This window comes from Diceros bicornis, chromosome 8 (assembly GCF_020826845.1).
Source record: "Diceros bicornis minor isolate mBicDic1 chromosome 8, mDicBic1.mat.cur, whole genome shotgun sequence".
NCBI lineage: Eukaryota > Metazoa > Chordata > Mammalia > Perissodactyla > Rhinocerotidae > Diceros > Diceros bicornis.
Window position 1 is genome coordinate 63,577,309 of NC_080747.1, and position 18,892 is coordinate 63,596,200.

The window sequence follows — 18,892 nt, forward strand, 5'->3', positions numbered from 1 at the left end:
ATCTACTTGGGCTCATAGGTTGAGTACAGAAAGCCAGAGCTCCTTGCAGACTGGAATAATTAAAAAAAAAGACTACTGAGCTGGTGGCTTAGGGAGAGAATGTACATCTGAAATGCTATCGTATACATTTTGAAACAAAGAAGCAGAAGGAAAACTTCCAGACAGGAGGATGGACCATTGCTGACATTAGTCAGCCAACCAATCGATCAACAAATAATTATTGAACGCCTGTCATGTGCTTAGCACGATGCCAGACTTTGTGATGCCACTGGCATTGACCAATGGGCCTTTTGATAGACAAGACTAGAGTGTACACTTTTCATAAAATTGTTAGAGTTCTCTAAATTTGTATCAAATGCCTTCAGAAATGTTCGTATAAATATTTTCTAAAACAATGGTGACCCAAGTCACTGATTGGTATCAGAAAGTTAAGTAAGACGTCCGATGCTGATAAAGCTGACTTATTTCCAATTCATATTAGTGCTATTCAAGATAAACAACAGTTGGTGTTTGTTTAATAATTCATAACCAAGCAGCCCATATCTGTAGAAATCTCAAAGTCAAGTGCTTAGAAAAATCCAGCATAACATGTTATGAACGGTGGTCAACCCTGGCTGAAAGAATTTACAGCAACCAAGTTTGTCTGTGGTATGTGCTTTGAGTTTTACAAATATTAGGTATATGGGGGTGGAGAAATTCAAAGGGCAAAACTTCCTCGTTCTTTAGTCTCTTAAGTATGTGTGCTATTATGAAGGGCTTTTCTGACTCTGGCTAACATAAATCAAAGCAAGTTCAGAGGTCTCTGTTAGCTATTATCTCTCTTCCTTCCTCCTCTCCTCTCTCTCCTTTTTTCTCTTTCTCCTTCCTTCCTTTTATACTCATTTCCTCTCCTTGCCTAGGCAACTATTTTAAGTTTTTTTTATCTTTTTCTTTTTATAGGCTCATTGGGTATTGTCATTTTGAGTATATATATCTATAATTTTCTTAAATGATATCGTGTTAAAAGAGTTCATGCTGTTCTCTTCTTTTTTCACTCAGCAATATGTTTTTAAGATTCACCCGTGATGCTGCATCATCTAGCCCTTTGCTTCTCACTGCTGCATAGTACTCCCTGGTCTATGTTGCCCACAGCTCACCCATCCACTTTCCTGGTCGTGGACTCCCTCTCTCTCCTTGTCTGCACACCATCACTAGAGAGCACCAGTAAACAGCCTTGAACATGTCACTTTATGAACCTGTGTGGGAGGTTCCCTGGGATGGATAACTCAGGAGCAGAATTGTTCGTTTCTTGACTCTGCCTATTCTTTATTTGACCAAGCAGTGCTGGCTAGCTCACCAGCACCTACCCTTTTCTCATTTCCACATCCTTGCCACCATTTGGTGTAATCAAGCTTCAGGTTTTTTTCTGGCCAGTAGATATACAGGGACATTCCATTTTAATTTGCACTTTTCTGATTATTAATGAGTTTGAGAATATCTTCATCAACTCCTGCTGGACTTTTGAGTTTCCTCTTCTATAAATTGCTTTGGCCTTGCTGCCTTTCTTTTGTTGGTTTTATGGAGTTCTTGGTATGTTACAGATGTTAACTTTTGTCAGTGTAAAATTTGTAATATTTTTCCATTCTGTTACCTTTTAACTTTTATTATGGTGCCCTTTGTTGAACAGAAATCTTTAATTTATCACTTTTTACTTTAAGGTTTTGCTTTTGAATTTTTGTTTAAGAAGACCTACTCTGCCCACGTTCACAAAGAAGTTATACTACTTTTTTTTGTATTAATTTGGCAGTTTTTCTTAACTTCAGTTGTTGATCCATCTGGAGTCCACTTATGTATATGGATTTAAGTACATATCCAGTTTGATTTTTCTACACTTAGTGATCCAGTTTTCCCAACCTCATCTAGTAGTTCAATCTAACCTTCTCCCTTGATCTCTACTGAATGTTAAATTTCCATATGCACATAGGTCTGTCTCTGTGCTATCCCAGGAGTCTAAATTTCTGTTCTTGTACCACCATCACATTTTTGTTTTGTTTTGTTCATTAATTTCTATTGCTTTGCAGTCTGTCTCAATATCTGATTGGGCAAATTCTCCCTTTCTTTCCTCTTCATTTTCCAAGTTGACTTATCTTGTCATGGACTTTAGAGTATGTTTATTGAATTCCTAATAACATTCAACTGGAATTTTTATTAATATTGTATTGAAGTTATGGACTAGTTTCTAATAATTTTATTTAAATTTACAAATTACATTCTAAGTGTTACTTTAGATGTGTCTTAAAATGCTTGATTTGTAATGTTTTTATTGTTGGTCATTTCTTAATTTTTAAAAAAATTTCTGCAATTCTTCATTTCTGGGAAAATCTACTTTGCTTGCAGATTATTCGGTTCTTTTGAGATGTCAGTTCTAGAATTAGAAACTTCAGAAGTTTTTATGGATGGTGGGAGGGAAGAAAGCTTTTCAGATTCATATTCGCTTCTTTGTTCCAGTTATGAGTTGGGGTGATTTTCCTTTTCTCTGGTATGAAGGCCATCACCTTTGCCCATTTACTGAAGATTATCTTGCATTCTATGTTTGCTTCTAGAGAGATGCTGAATCCTCTAGAATGCAGGAGGGAACATTTGGCCCCATCTCTTGCATCATTCTTCTCAAGTCTTGAAAATATTTTTCAGGAGGTTAGCATGGTATAGGTAGATTAAGACAACAGGTGGAATAAATCTCATCAGTTCTTTATTCCTAAAACATTGATTCTCCTATAGGGAGAAGAAGGTTTGTTTTGTTTGTTTTTAAAGAATTTAGCCCATGAGTGTAGAGTAGATTGAGTCATAGACTTACCACAGCTGCATGCACCCTCACCTCCTTTCTCCCACTTTCAGAAAAGGAGGGCTTTCTCTGGTCTGTTCAAGGCTACTCTCTCCATCTGTACTTTTGAATGTACATCCCCTTTTTCTCTTAGGTATTCTTTCAAAGATTATTTAAAGTCTTCTCTTTTTAAAAACCTTTCCCAGGGTCTGAATTTGCCTTGAGCTTTTACAGTACTGGAGAGACAAAACATCCTCTTACCCTTTTAATTATTTCCCTCTCTGTCTCCTTCCATTCACAGCCGGGAGCCTTTAAAGGAAGAGTTTGTAATCATGTCCTTCACTTTCGATCTGTCCAATGACTCCACTGAAATGGCTGTGGCGCAGGTCACCCACATCTCAACTTCTAAGTGTAGTGAACCCTCTTCAGAATTTATTTGTCCTCCCTGCACTGTTAATCTTCCTTCTTGAAACTTTCCTCTCTTGGCTTCTCAGCCACTCCACTTCTATTTTCTCTCCTACCTTTGGATTATTTCTTCTTGGTCACCTTTGTTAGTTTTTACTTTCTTCATTGAATGTTCGTGCTTTCTAGATCTTTGACTACTTCTGTCTTATCTTTCATGCTTTTCCTGAATAAATCAACTAATTTCTACTTTCAACAGCCACCTATATGTGATAACCCCCAGGCCTCTCTCCTGAGCTCCAGAACTGTAAATCGGGCTATTTACTGGACTGCACATCCCCAAAACTGAGCCCATCGTAATTCCCCACATCTACTCTCCTTGTGTTCTCTGAGTGGCGTCATTCATCCCCAAATCCAGACCCCTAGAAGCCATCTGAGACACTTTCTCCTACACAGCTTTCAAATCTCATCTCTTCCACAGTCTTGATTCAACCCCTAATCTTGTTCCATGAGCATTGCTATGGTCTTCCCACTAGGCCCCCAACTCTCCTTCCTTATCCCTCTGAAGTACCCTCCAAACTGAAGCCAAAGTGATCTTTCCTATACCCAAACATGGCCATGTTTCTACTGTGTTTAAAACTTTGCAGGGGCTCCAGCTGCTATTCACAGAATGAGAATCTAGACTATAGAGGCTGGAATACAGGTTTCTATAACCTGGTCCTTTCCACTTTTCCAGCTGAATGGAACTGCTGTTTCCCTGGATGCCCAGGCTTTCACCAGGCTCTAGGCTTCACTGCTTCAGCAGAGAATACATTCCCATCAGCCTGGCATGCTCTGACTCACTTCCCCAGATAATGCTCAAGGGTTGCTTCTTCTATGAATCCTTTCTTGACCTTTCATACCTCCTATCCCACTCACATTTTTTTGAATTTTCACTTGTGCCTATACAAACTGATCTAAGTGATAGCTTTGATATTTTTAATATTGCAAATATCTATCTCCTTCTATTAGGCTAATAAGCCTCTTAAAGCAGAGACCAAGTTGATTTATTTTTTGTGTCTCTACCACCTGGCACAGTACTTGACTCAGAGCTTAAGAAATGTTTTTGGGGGCTAAATGAATGAATAAGTGAATGAGTAGGTCCTGGAAGATTGTGTGAAGGTTAGGAATTTCAGCATAATTTTTGTAGCATGACCTTACTTAGTACAACTCTGAGTTTCTGAATTCTCTCTCCAGCTACGGTTACCAGAGAAATAAAAGATGAAATATTTGGAGCAAATGCAAATCAAAAAATTATTAATTATTTATCTGAAATTCAAATTTAACTGGGCGTCTGGTATTTTTGCTAAATCTGGCAACCCTACTTCCAAGGCCATTTTAACTTTAAATCTCATATTAAATTGAGTTCACTGATAGGTGTGCCTCAGAGTACTTGTTATGCTTATTTCAATGAATAATTCTTTGGTTCTCCTTCAACTATGAAAACGCAAAGTGCAGAGTCCTTTGAAATTTTGGACTCAAGGAGACAGAACTCAGCTGAGCAACCAGACAATGCGATTACTATGTTGATACCAACTGTGCACAGTGTAAAGAATAGACTTCTCTGCTCCTTTTGCTCAGTATTGAGAAAACTTGAAAACGTTCTCTGATGGGTTTTTCTCCCCCTTAGCTTGTGACCAATCCTGTAAGAGTTGTGGCCCTAGTAGTCCCAGATGTCTTACCTGTACTGAGAAGACCGTGTTGCATGATGACAAGTGCATTTCTGAATGCCCTAGTGGGTACTATGCTGATGGCGCTGGCAAATGCAAAGGTAAGACATGAGTAGTCGTCGTCGTCGTCGTCATCGTCATCATCATCATCATGACCGTCATTGACTATACTGGGTGCCATATGCTGCTCTTTTGGGAGTTTGTGTGTATGATGGGAAATCGTCAAATTAAAAGGAATAGATGTTCATGTAGAACCTATGTGTATTTGGTATGGGAGTGGGTGATAGATATGGGTGGCTGCTGGGGTACTAAGAGTGATTAAATAAAGTACTTAGGCATATCAATCATTATTAAAGATCATTTGCTCCTTTTGAAATGCCAAGAACATCTTTAAGATCTTCATACAGTCTTTGTGTGCTTGTAAACCATCACTAACTTAGGTTGTAGGTATGACGGAATCATTCCTTAGATGGCACATATAATGGCAACTATAATACACTGCAAAATAAAATAAAAAAGTAAATCAAATTTGATAGCTTGTAAAGCTGATGTCTGTATCTATTGAAAATTTGGTTTTATGTGCTGTTTATATATTGTTTCTTTCAGATTTATACAACCTGAACTATGAAACATTCCCATTTGAGACTTTATAAGTTTCTGCTTTTATATGCTTGACTTGTGTCTTTCCTTACAAGCAACTCTAGGAACTTATTGCTACATGGGACACCTTGATTGCCCCTCCTCTTTGAAACATACACACACATTCTCAATTTTACCTAGTGTCTGTTAATGGCAGGATATTTAGACCTGTCCCACTTCCTGTCAAGCTCCCCTTTGTCTGCCAACCTCTTTACTCACCAAATGTTCATCCCTTTTTCTCAGCATGCTGCCCTCAAGGGTCTCATCCTATCTCCATGCTCCCCTCTCCCAGATCCTGACCATTTCCCCCAGAGCCTGCTTCCAGTATCTCACTGTTGTCCCATAGGACAGGCCATGGTACTATCTGTCTCTTCGAGTCAGAGATGTCCCATTGTTACCACCCAGGGCCAAAGCATATATATATATGAAACTTGGAGCCTTTTGAAACTAGAACATATATATATATATATATAATGTCGTATATGGTGGTCAGATTCTTTAATGTAATTCTTACTTAGAATCCTAGAACGTCCAAGCTGGCAGTATCTTAAATGATCATTTAGTCCAACCTCTCACTATGTATGCCAAGGAAACTAGGCCTGGAGAGATCAGGCTAAGGGCATAGATAAAGTAGTGGACAGTCAGTCAGAATTCCAGTGCTCCTAATACTCAGACCCCTGAGCTTTCCACACTTACCTACTCAGGTAATATGAGATTTAGGTTCAGACATACGTGGGGCTAAATCCCAGTCCTGCTGCTAATTAGTCCTGTGATCTTGGGTAAATTTTTTAACTTCCCAAGACCTCAGTTTCCTCATCTGTAAAATGCGGTTAATAATACCTACCTTATAATGTTACTCTGAAGATTAAAAGTGGCCATGTGTATAAAACAGTTAATACAAACACTAAATAAAGGGTAGCTAATAAATAATAGGTAGGACGTGGATAAAAGATGAGTAAAAGGCAATGTGGGTGGTTCTGGCAATACCACCACCTCCTAACTCATCTTTTCATTGGTTTAGTGTGACAGCTGAAGGGGGATTGAGAGTGATAGAGGAGAGGGCCTCCTAGCACATAAGGCGCTCAGCCAAGAAGTGGGCTCTTTGTCACCTCGGTCCCATCGTGTTCCCCTCTCACTCTCTTCCTCAGTTTGTCATAATTCATGTGCCAGCTGCTCCGGACCCATGGCCTCTCACTGTACAGCCTGCATCCAACCCCGGGCTCTGCGCCAAGGCCACTGTCTGCCCCACTGTGGAGACGGCTTCTACCCTGACCACGGGGTCTGCACAGGTATCGTTGGGGTCATCATTCTTAAGAGACTAGCCCATCACAAAGACATAGATTTAAGTTACTTTTCAGTGCAGCTTTTCCTCTAGTGTATCTCATATGGCTATGCATACATTATATACGTATTTTTCATTACCAAGAGATAGTCTGAAAAATTAGCTTTGATTATTTGTGAAGACATCCAAACGTTCATGATTTTTCTGGCCATCCTAGAGAGGAATGTCATTTCCTTTACCATACATTAGAATAAAACCAAACTCTATTTCCTCCGTTTTCTGTTCTCCTAGCATTGCTAATATTTTTCTTAGTCTTCATTTTGTTTTTCCCTGAAGAACATCTTTCTGTTAATGATACTGCTGAGCAAACTGAGAGTTCCTAGCAATGCCTCTGGGCTGAATAAAATGGAAAATCTTAAATGGCTATTTGCCAAAAAGGCTTTGGGCTCATCAGGAGGGCGATATCCTTGGAGCCTTTTGAAACTAGAACATTGGGAGCAAACACTTTAATTAAGTGAAATTAATTTATATTTATTTATACATAGGGCACCTTGGAAAAGAGTTGGAGAATAGTTATAAGAAAAATGTATTTAAAACAGGGCAGCTGCAATAAATATTCTGAACAAAAATTTAGAGAATCTTTTAAAGAACGGGAGAGTTAATTATATCAAAACATGGGCATGAGGTAGTTCAAGTAATCTGTTTGGCTCTGACTTTCACCAGTAGCTGGAAAAACAAGAAACTGTGATGGATTGTCGGATTCTTGTTCTTGCTCAAAACGGGCCTCTTCCTTGTCTAGAAAAGCAGCCTTTCCTCACAAAAATTCTAAGAGGAATTTGTTGCCTGGACCCTTATGTAGTAGGTGATGGATGACATAATGGACAATAACACAACGACCATTTTTGCAAAAAATACAGTAATGGCCTTTATATGAATGCTTCTTAAAATCTTCAATAAAACCTGAGGACATAGTGTTATATCGTCATTCAGTGAGTGTGTATCTCTGGAGAACCAAGCCAATATTGTCCAGTTTGCTGTATTTTGTTTTTCATGATCTAGCCTGGCAGCCCTTATGGGACCTGAGAGATGTGACTAGTTAACATCACCCTCATTTTGCTCTCACAAATATTATTATTATCACCCTGTGCTTTGTGTAGAACACTAGAAAAACAATTTTCTGAAAAGATGTATCTGGTGAACTTTTCTAAGTGGTTTTGATTTATTTAGGGACTCCCTTTGGTTGTAACACACATATGATCTTTAGATTGTTTTCTGTGCTTTGTTCCTGTTGACAGCCTGTCATTCCTCTTGCCTGACTTGTGTGGGTCCAGAACCCTCTCACTGTACCCAGTGTAAGCCAGAGGAAGGACTGCAAGTCGAGCAGCTGACTGGGGCAAACCTCACCTCTGGCGAGTGTCGGTCCCAGTGTCGAGCTCAGTTTTACTTGGAGAACACTGGGCTATGTGAAGGTGAGTAAGCTTGATTTGAGGAAACATTAGGTAGCTTCTGGGCTTACCTCCTGAGAGATCCTGTGAGGTGAGACCAAAGCCAGAAGACCTTTGTCTTCGCATAAGAATGGTTCCAGGATGCCAGTGGATGGAGCAGGAGACCAAGATGCAAAAGAGTGTCCCCCACTGATGTCCTCTTTCCCTTTGTGAATAATAGATGATCTTAAAGAGCTTGTTCCTTTTACCCCACTGTCCCCAAAGTTACACTCTCAGAAGTTCCTGCCAGGAGTTCTTTTAGAGATGGTATGAGTAGATAAGAAAGACCCAGAGCTCACTGGAGAATTCCATTTACTATTTCTTCTAATTTGCTACTCTGAATATGAATTTGTGCCTTCAGGGCAAAATCTGGACTTCTGTCAAAATTTAGAAGTGATTCCTGCCATTGCCTTGGCATATCATCTACAGAGAATTGATGCCATCCTGAATAATTTGACTCAATAGCTAGGCCATCTATGAGTGGTTCAGGAGATGAAGGGGAGATATATATAATTTCCTGGGAGATAGGGGAGGCCCTTCTCTGCTCCTACAAGAATCTGCCTTGCTGTTGGGTAAATTATTTGACTCTTAAGCTACTTGGAAATAAAGTCATAACTCATATTTTTCATTATAAACGTAACATGTTCATTAAAGGAAATTTTGAATGTAGAAAAAAGTAGAAAAATAATCTGCCCAGCATCTGTCACCTAAACCCAATTGTCTTTATCATTTTGCTATAATATATCTGAGTCTTTTTTCCTATGCGTAGCTTTGAGTTTTTATTTTTGCAACATGACTGTAAGCATGCTGTGGATTCCATTTTGTATCCTACAAGCCCATTTATTAGAGTGGCTTCAATTTTATGTTGGAATATACTCTCACATGGAAATGCTGGATTTCAAGGTTGGGTTAAAAGATTTTGGACACAGTGAGTCAGATGGTGTAGTAGGAAGGATGCAGAATTGGAATATAGAGACCCCAAGCCAGACATTTAAGCTCTCTGAGCCTTTGCATTCACAGTATTAGAATAGGGATAATTATCTTTCACACATGCTTTCTGCCAGGTTGGGAGTGTGAAAGTGCTTGGTAAATTGGAAAGCCGCCATGCTCTATTGGTATAAATCTCAGTCCATATACTCAGGTGTTCAGGAACATTATAGGGGTGACGCCCTGCTCTCTGGTATGCACCAGGCTCCAGGGGTTTTACATGATGCCTAGAAATTGGGTGAAGTGTCTCTACTCTCGAGATGTGCTGGTTTCCACCCATATACACGTTGCCCAAACTCTCTGTAGTCCCTTAAACTCTCCTGGCTCTGTTTCCATAACCACTTATGGAATATGAGAATCTTTGTCTCTGAGAGTCCCGTTGCCTTCTCAAGGCACATACTATGCAGGCTTCCCCTCTGATCCTGGGAAAAATCAAGAAGAAATCTTCCCAGGCTACTCAGTGTAGTTACCCTCTTCCTAAAATTTTGAGCACTATATTAAAAATGAAAAATAGGAAATTTGGAGAGGGATCAGAAAAGAGAAACAAAAATGATTAACATTTTTAAAGTTAAGTTGTAAATAAAAACTGGAGTGACCAATGTTATTCAGCCAGAAAGTAACGTTACTGTTGATCTGGTACACACCGTGAGCCAGACACGGTGAGAAGCGCTTTACTGGTTTTTCCCCTTAGTCCTGATACCAACCTTATGGGGTCAGAGGGACAACTGTTTTAGAGGAGAAGAAACTGAGGCTTGAGGAAGTTAATGCTGGAACTTGCTCAAAGTCATGTAGCCAGCACAGTGTAAAGTCCGATGGGAACCTAAGTCAGCCAGACTCCAGTATCCATGCTCTAGACCAGGATGCTGCTGTATTATGGTCACTGAAGGGGCAGAAGCACAGCAGACTAATGCTGTGGATTGGGGCTTCTTAAATTTAAGAAAGCATCCTTGACAAAGGGGAGTTTTCTGGGAAATCCTTTATACAGACACCTTTTAAAAAGGATTAAAATCTAATCCCTCTGGAATGGTTTAATTTGTGGTCCTGTGTGAAAGCACTAGATTGACTTCTTAAGTCTCTTGTAGCCCCATGGTTTTATGCTAGTTAACATAATATTATTAGGTATCACACATATAGCTGTCTACTCACATTTATTACCAAATCCCTGTGCAATCTCTGCTAGGTAGATTGTTGTACTCAATTTATAAGTGATGAGAATGTGGCAGAAAGAGGTTAATTGAGTTGCCCAAGGTTCCATTAGGAAACTGAGTACAACCACCAATTGTTTCCAACCTACCCGAGTATTAAGTGTGTTGATTGATGTATTTCCTGTCACTCATCCCGTATCTCTGGAAACCTTTCTGCCTTCCCACAATCTGTTCCATTTTCGATTCTGCCGAAGTCTTGTCTATGAAATTGGGCCTGGGAGCCCTGTGAGATTGCGTTGGGCTCTCCTTCTCACACATTCCCAAACATACCCTTGCCTCTTTGCAGAACATTTCAAAGGTTGGAGTTCTTGTGTGTGTGTGTGTGCCATTGAGAGTTTATTTTATGGCACTTTTGATCTCACGTGCTTTTCTGTAAAGAGGAGGAAAACAACTATGTTCTGGAATTCTCCCTCTTCCTTTCTCTGAGACTGCAGCACAGAGTGATTAGAATATTACTGCAGCTAATGAAAGTGAAAGGCAGACGCATTATAGGAAGAAGCAATTTTCTTAGAGTCTGCAGTGGTGTCAGAATTTATCATAAAAGTTTCTACTCCAAGCTACAAGACAAACTAGAATTTGTCTAGTGGTAGATGAAGCAAAAATACTCAAGATATTTGACTAAAATCCAAGTCTGTGAGTAAAGGATGAAAAAACATAAAATTAGCAAACAGTGACCAAAGAGAACATTGTTTATTAGTAGGACAGCCTGTGTTTATTCATTCCTTCTACAAATGTGTATTGAATGTTACCCAGGTGCCAGGCATTGTCTAGGCACTGGGGGGACATGTGAATGAATCAGCCGAAATTCCTGCTCTCATGGAATTTATATTCTAGTGAGAGAAACAGGTAATAAATAAATAAATGAATAACATCAGCAGCAAGAAAACCCACAGTTCGCACTTGGCCAGTGGTCTGTGCTGGGAATCCACAGCAGGGTAATGAGGGAGAAGGAGGGGTGGGCTGAGGTGGGCTTCAAAGCAAAGTGCTCTGGCGAGATGGCAACAGCCACCCCCGTGTTTGTCCTGTGTATTTGGCTCATTCTCAAAAATGAACTTGGATACTTGATAAGATGGAGCTTTAACACTACGCTTCTTTTTCACATGGCTTCTGTTTCTAAAGTGTGGCTAGAGTTGCTGGTACAAAAGAGTCTGTTACTAATTATAAGATATTTGGAGACATTTTCAGTAGTTGACCAAAACTGAGCATGTTTATTGAATATTAACATTTAGGATTAGCTAAAAGAAGGATTTTAATGGTTTTATCTAGAGTTGATCTCACCTGGTTAACTGATTGTTCACTAGCATCGACAAATTCAGGTTTCTAAAAAAAAAAAAAAGACAACAAAACACAAGAAACACTCATCAACACCCTTGCCCAAATAAAACAAAACAAATTACAAATTAATAAAAACCCAAGCCCTCCAAAACAGCATCAAAAAACCATCCATAACTTTTGTCTTCCCCGACTAGTTTTCCATGCCTCTGTGAGTTCCTGTGTGTCTAGATTAGGTGGAGCTGGGTAGGGGCCGCTATGCTGCACCACTCAGGGGCACCATTCTCATGGTAATTTATCTGACTGGTGCCTCCTGGAGTATTTAGTGACTGTGCAGCCCTGTGTACACGGCAGCCCAGGGTAGATGGACAGGACGAAGGACCTGGAGCTCTTGTCACGGGGAGACCTCTCCTTTCTCCTGTTGATGTTCCCAGGATCAGGTCAGATTGCATAATTCAGCCTCCGATTCTCCTTCCACTCTTGTTATGGAGATTTTTTCTTTTAAAGGATTCAACTATTTTGAAGACTTAGCTTTTAGTTGAGGTCTCACTGGAGCAGCGCGTCTCATAAGAATCTCCTGGGAATCTTGTTAAAATGCAGTTTCAGATTTAGTAGGTCTGGGATGGGGTCTGCAGTTCTCACATGCTCCCAGGTGAGGCTGATGCTCCTGGTCCACGGATCATAGTTTGGGTAAGCAAAGCCTCTAATTAAAGAAGGATAAGCATATCACTTTATCATTGTGGTACTTCTTTCTAACTAAAGCAGTTTTTTAAAAAAACTACCAATTTTTATTTCTTCTCCTTGCGTGCATTATACATGTTACAGAAACTTTAAAAAATACAGGTAGGAAAAAAAAGAAAACAAAAACATCTGTTACTAGGACTAGGAAATAAAAATATTCAGCAAATAAAAAATGAGTTTTTTAGTATAAGTATGTCCCAAATATTGCCTGAGATATTCTAAAATATTATTCATTGTTTATCTGAAATTCAAATTTAAGTACGTGTCCTTTATTTTATCTGTAAATCCTACCTATAAGCCTTCTATCTTGAGAAAACCTCTTTTAATTTTTTGGCATAGATTCTTATAGTTATTTATACACACACACATATATATTATCACTTTATAGTTTATAAATTCCTTATAACCAAGAATTTTATTGGAGATCCTGTGTGTTTACATTTACTCCCATTTTATAAATGAATAAAGTGAGGCTTAGAAGGGACCAACTAAAAAATAATTTAGCAATGGGGGATCCTGGGCTCTAATATAGGACAGTTGCTCAGGAAACATTTCTTTCTTTCCAAGTCCAGATCCCTTGTTCTTCATTTCACACTAGAGCTTGACATTTTAATTTCAGGCCAGGCCACCTCAATGAATGATGCAGCTCATTCACCACGTCAACAGTTTGACGGTGGTGACGGGACACAGTATCAACCTGCTCAGGATGATTACACTAGCCATGTAATTGCCCTGATTCCATGGCAAATTAATAATGCATTCTTTAAATTCTCACGTAGTTCAGCAAGAGGGTTCAAGGTGATATAATTTTGAGGAAATTACAAGCTTCATTTTAAAAATGAACTGTGTTCTACAGTAGTGAATTTTACTTACACATCTTCTAATGTATTATGTCAGTAGAAACCCTGTGCTTTAAAATAGAATGCAGAGGTAAGTAATAAACACCCCAGTGGCCCCATTCCTGCATCAGCATGTTACTAGTTTTCTTTATACTTAGAATAATCATGGAGCTTTGGTCAGATAAACATCAGGGAAATTTAAGCAACTAAATGTTTCCAAGCCTTCTTTTTCAGTCTTGAAGATACCATTGCCTCCTTAGGCTGGGTCTTACTGCACAGGGCAAAATTACACAAAATCAATACAGGTTTGCTATCAATTTTTTAAATTTTTTTCCAGTTTTATTGAGATATAATTGACATATACCATTGTATTAGTTTAAGGTGTGCAACATAATGATTTGATATGTATATATAGTGAAATGATCACCACAGTAAGTTTAGTTAACATCCATCACTTCACATAGTTACAATTATTTTTCTTGTGATGAAAACTTTTAAGATCTATTCTCTTAGTAGCTTTCAAATATGCAATACAGTATTGTTAACCATAGCCACCATGCTGTATAAGGACTTATTTATCTTGTAACTCGAAGTTTGTACCTTTTGACTACCTTCATTTTGCCCCTCTCTCACCCCCCACCTCTGGCAACCACCAGTCTGTTTTCTGAAACTTATTCATCTGGCCCTAGCTCTTGGTTTTCTCTCAAACCTTGTGATTATCCAAGCCACTTTCTTTGTTCTTAGTGGCTCCCGGTAGTTGAGGGTGTGCCAAGACCTGTCTGTGTCCTAAAGGGGAGGGTCTCATTGAGCACTTAGATGCAGGCTGATTGGAAGCTGGACCCTCAGGCAGTAGCTTTTTAAGTATGCAAGGAGACTTCTTTCAGAGAAAGACTGGGAGCTGGACATTTCTGTCTGCTCCTTCTGCACTGAGCCCTGGAGGGATAGCCCTCCAGCCCTCCAGAACTGTTTCTCTGTTTGCTACAGTCCTGTTGAACCCACAAACTCAAGCCTGCTGGCCACCAGAACCAGGCTATCAAGGGCTGTGTCCTCTGGGCGGCAGCTGCAAACACTGGGGCATCAGACATGTGCACAGCTTTTTCCAGGGAGACACCAGTGACCTGGAGCAGGGCAGAGGTTCTAGAGCACAGATATGGTGTCTGCCAGCCTCCCAGGTCTCCGAAGAGGATCCCAGGCAGTCGATGCTTATGTGTGTGTTAAATTAGAAGGCTGATCCTCAGGCTTTTAAGATTTGCAAATATGTCTCTTTCAGGGAAAGACTGAGAGATAGGCTTTCAGACTGCTGCCTCTGCACTGAACCCTGGGGGAATAACCGCCACAAGTCCTGGCGAGTCAGTTAGGAACTGTTTCTTCATTAGCTATAGTCTTATGGGTCTCGTGGACACAAGCCCTGTTGACTTTCAGAGCTAGAGTTTTGGGGACCCCATCCCTCAGGTGGAAGTCTTAAAAGCTGGGGTGCTAGATGTTGGTCCAAACCCTTCACTCCTCAAGGAGAAGCTGGGAGTTGTGAGTCCCCGTTCCCCCCCACCTACCATTGTATGTTGCTATTCTGGGGGTGAAGTTTACGGCAAGAGTGTCTCAGCCTTTCCTATACGTTTCAATGGCAGTTTTCTCTCGTTCTCCTGATGTCTAGGAGTCGCTTAGCTAGTTTCTGGATTTCATTCAGTGAGGATTGTTCCATGTGTAGCTGTAGATCTGATATGTTCTTGGGAGGAAGTGAGTTCAGGAGCCTATGTGGCCATCTTGGACCAAATACCTTTTTTAAAAAAAAAATAAAAACATATATGTATTTCACCAATAATTCACCAATTATTTTGGTCAATTAATTAACTTGCTTTAGGTGAATGGGAAGAAATAAAGTATATGTGAGTATTTTGATCTATTTGGTTATTGCTAAGATTCACCAAAGGCTTTAAGGCAGAGTTTTAATTAAAGAAATAAATGGGCAGGAGTCTGTCTGCTCAGCATAAGAGTATGTTACTATTTATGAAATTGGGATTCCTTTGCATTAATTGAATAAAATACATGGCATCTATATTAAGCAACAGTCTTTAATGTAGTCCCTAGAGTGCTGACATAAGCTACACAAATGCATGCCTTCTGGTAATGTTAAATCTTCCTCACTTTCTCCTGCTTGCTTTTATAGCATGGGTGTGCTAGGCTTTGGGATAGAAAAATGAAAAAGCTATAGACTATGTCTTAAGGAGAGCATGATCAAGTCAGGAAGACTGACATCTGAACAAGTAATTAAAAGAACGTGATACATGCCCGAAGGGCAGCAGGCACAAGGTACAGAAAGTACACAAAGGAGACTGACTTTGTCTGGCGGAGAGGGTCTGAGGGAAGATTCATGGAGGGAAAACTTTCCATCATCAGGCTGTTGAAGGATTAATGGGAGTTCACCAGGGAAGAAGGTGGTAAAGGGCATTCTAGGCCAAGGAAACAGCAAATGCAAAGACATGGCATATTTGGAGATGTACAATGTATTTGGTAGTCCTGCACCAAAGAGGTGACTTGCGGGGAATGATACTGGAGACATGGGAGTGAGTCATGTCCTGAAGTGCCTCATGTGCTGTGCTGAGGAGTTTAAGAGTTAACACTATTGGTATGGGAGAGCCATTAAAAGATTTTAAGTAGGAGAATAATTTGGTCAACTGCATTTTATAAAGATCTATCTGTTGGTTGTGTGGCAGGTAAATGGGGAGAAACAGAGTGGAGCTGGTTAGGAAGCTGCTACACTAATCCACAGCATAAGTAATGTTGATAGTCTGGACTGAGGGGCCATGGGGATGGTTCACTTGGGATAGATTTGACAGAGATTTAAGAAGTAAAAATCAATATATCTTGGATGTATTGTATTGATGGAAAAGTAGAAGTCTAAGGTTTTCAGCATGAGTGACTTGGTGAGTAGTGGGGCTACTAAGTGAGACAAGGAATACAAAAGAAAGACCTGGGAGGGAGTAGGATGTGGGGCTGGGAGTGGATAATGAGTACAGTTTTGGACAGAAGGAACATGATGCCTTAATTTACATTGAGTAGATATGGGCTGGGCTTGGAAGTGAATGTTGAGTAGTATTTTGTAAATGAGGAGTATGAGATCTGATGAAATACCAAATAGAGATATCCCCTAAGCAGTTAGGTTTATGTGATTGGAGTTCAGAGTAAATGTCAGAGCTGTGCAAAAAAATATAGGACTCACCTGCATGGAAGTCGTTATTAAAACTACAACAAGTTTGCCCACAAGCGAGAAGAGAAAGGGCCGAGGGTGCAATTTTGGGAAGCTCCAGTATTTGTGACATAAACAGAGAAAGGCTGAGAAGAAATGATCAAAGAGATAGGAGAACTAGAGGAGGTGCTGTCAGTGTCTCTGTCCACCTATCCACCCACCCACCGCCTACCTACCCACCCATTCAGTCAGCGGAAATTCACTTATTCAGAACTTATGCCATGCCAATCACAGAGATGGAAAAAGATGTGATTTTTACTCTTGAAGTGTTCCCAATCTAGTGTGTGTGTTGGGGGCGGGGGGAGTAGGTTAAATCATGTTCATTAAAAAAGGAAAAAGAAAGAGAAGAAGGAAAAGGAGGATGAGGGAAAGGGAGAGATTGATTTTATTTGATCTCACTCATTTCAGTTTTCATCCCTTATCACAGCACTCCTCCTGTATATCTTAGAAGATTTTGATATTTGAATCATAATTCAAGAGAAGACTACCTTAAAAATTTTGACATAAAAAGATGTTTTATATGATATCAAAGTAGGGATGCAGGGCCACTTTTTATATCATTAAAAAGAAAAGAAAAGTAGTAGTGTTAGTTGTCTGAAATTTAAAGAAAAACCAGAATGAACAAAAATCGATATGTTTTAATTGTTTTAGGTAAAATTTTACTGGAATCAGGTCGACTGGACTTTACAGCTATCTAAGGACACTTTTAGTGCTTAAACAGCTCAGTTATGCTTCTTCAGAAACATACTTAGCCATCAACTGGAAAACCACTCTCTAAAAATGTAGTCGTGGAGAAATTATTCATAGAACTTCTTTCAAATCTCTTCCATATATGCCCTGTAATGGAATTAGTCTTCCTTGAAGGATCTTAGACTTCAAACCAGAACTCCTGCTATGAAATCAGCTTCCATAGAACAATAGAGCCTCATAAAATCACTGAAATAGTGTAGACATTTCCAAACCCAGTACAGAATTGAAGTTTCATAAGATTCTTTTCAAGATGCAGATGCAAATGCCTGTACTTACAGAAATAGAGCATTAGAGAGAAAAAGACACTTAGAGAGGATGGCCACCCAGCACATCCTTTTCTCTCTCTGCCACACAGCAACTAACTAGCTCATTGTCTACTTGGTTCTTAAACATTTCCAATGAAGGCAGTTCTGAAGTCTGCCGTGGTGATGTTCAGTGAGGCTTATTTCTGAAATCTAGGGGGTGGCAAAGGGACTTTGTCCTGGAATTCTTGGCCCATCAACCTTTTAATTCGTTTGTTCTCTTTGCTTTCCTGTTTTATATAATTCAATAATAACCTTTATTCACATTTAACCCACTTATCACATCGACTTTGTGACCAAATGGAAAGAAATAAAATATGTTGTGTGCTCATAATGCATTAGCTCATCTTTCCCCAGTTTTCAGCTCCACAATGATATGCTTTGATTTCTTATTTATTAGGAAGATATAACAGGAAGAGCTAGGGGTTTTTGCAATCTTGTAGAGTCTAATATGAACATAGTGGTATTATCATAGTTATATTTAAATGTGTAGAAAATATTGTGTTGCTTATAGGTGCTTCCCCAGATCATCTCGGGAAGTTTTGTGTTGACAATATAATTTAGCTGGTTTTTGAAATATTTCCACCTGACTTGCCATTACGTGCTGTTTCATTTTGTGTTAAATATGTCTTAAATAATTGACCCTCCTTTTATAGTATTTGCTTAAACATCAGTTAACCTATTCTGCTTTGTTTTTTAAAGAGGAAATATTTTCTCAGTGATTCTGGAAATACTTGGGAGAAAATTCCTGACTGTGACTTGTGCTAATAGAACTATTAACAAGGCAATCTAAAAAACAAAAAGTAAATTATTTTTAAAATTGGGGCTCTATCTCTGTTTTTCATAGAGTAATAAATACTGTTGAATAGGTATGAAGCTCTACAGTGTTTACAGGGATAATAATCAAAATATTTATCAACCAGTAAAGCAAAGGTTCTGCCCAATCAGAATGGGCTCTGGCCTTAGGTCATGAGCAGGGTCTTGGAGGCCTCCTGGTGCAAGTTTTAAACTCTTAGATGCTGAGTTATGGATGAGCCAGGGTACCAGGTTGAGACCAAGGCAGCAGGGGAGCACTAGAAGGCTTAGGACAGCAGCCATATACCAGCCTATGTGGAAGTAGTTTAATACTTTAACAATCAGTACTGTTGTGCCAGGATATTCTGGCTTATATCAGCCCCACATATATCAAACAGAGTATGTTAAATTTTCATTGAGGGTTGGTAGAATGGAGACCTC

General features: G+C 39.5%; 1 protein-coding gene across 8 annotated transcripts in view; it reads left to right on the forward strand.

Annotated features, from left to right (window-relative positions):
* FRAS1 (Fraser extracellular matrix complex subunit 1) overlaps window positions 1-18,892 on the forward strand; it is a 420,704-nt gene that overhangs the window by 216,901 nt on the left and 184,911 nt on the right. For 7 of the 8 annotated variants that reach the window (XM_058547329.1, XM_058547330.1, XM_058547331.1 and 4 more), the window contains exons 16-18: window positions 4,872-5,012; window positions 6,699-6,839; window positions 8,128-8,301. In XM_058547329.1, the coding sequence (XP_058403312.1) occupies window positions 4,872-5,012; window positions 6,699-6,839; window positions 8,128-8,301 (456 nt within the window). The remainder of the gene's footprint in view (window positions 1-4,871; window positions 5,013-6,698; window positions 6,840-8,127; window positions 8,302-18,892) is intronic. The other variant, XM_058547336.1, reaches the window with a different exon arrangement.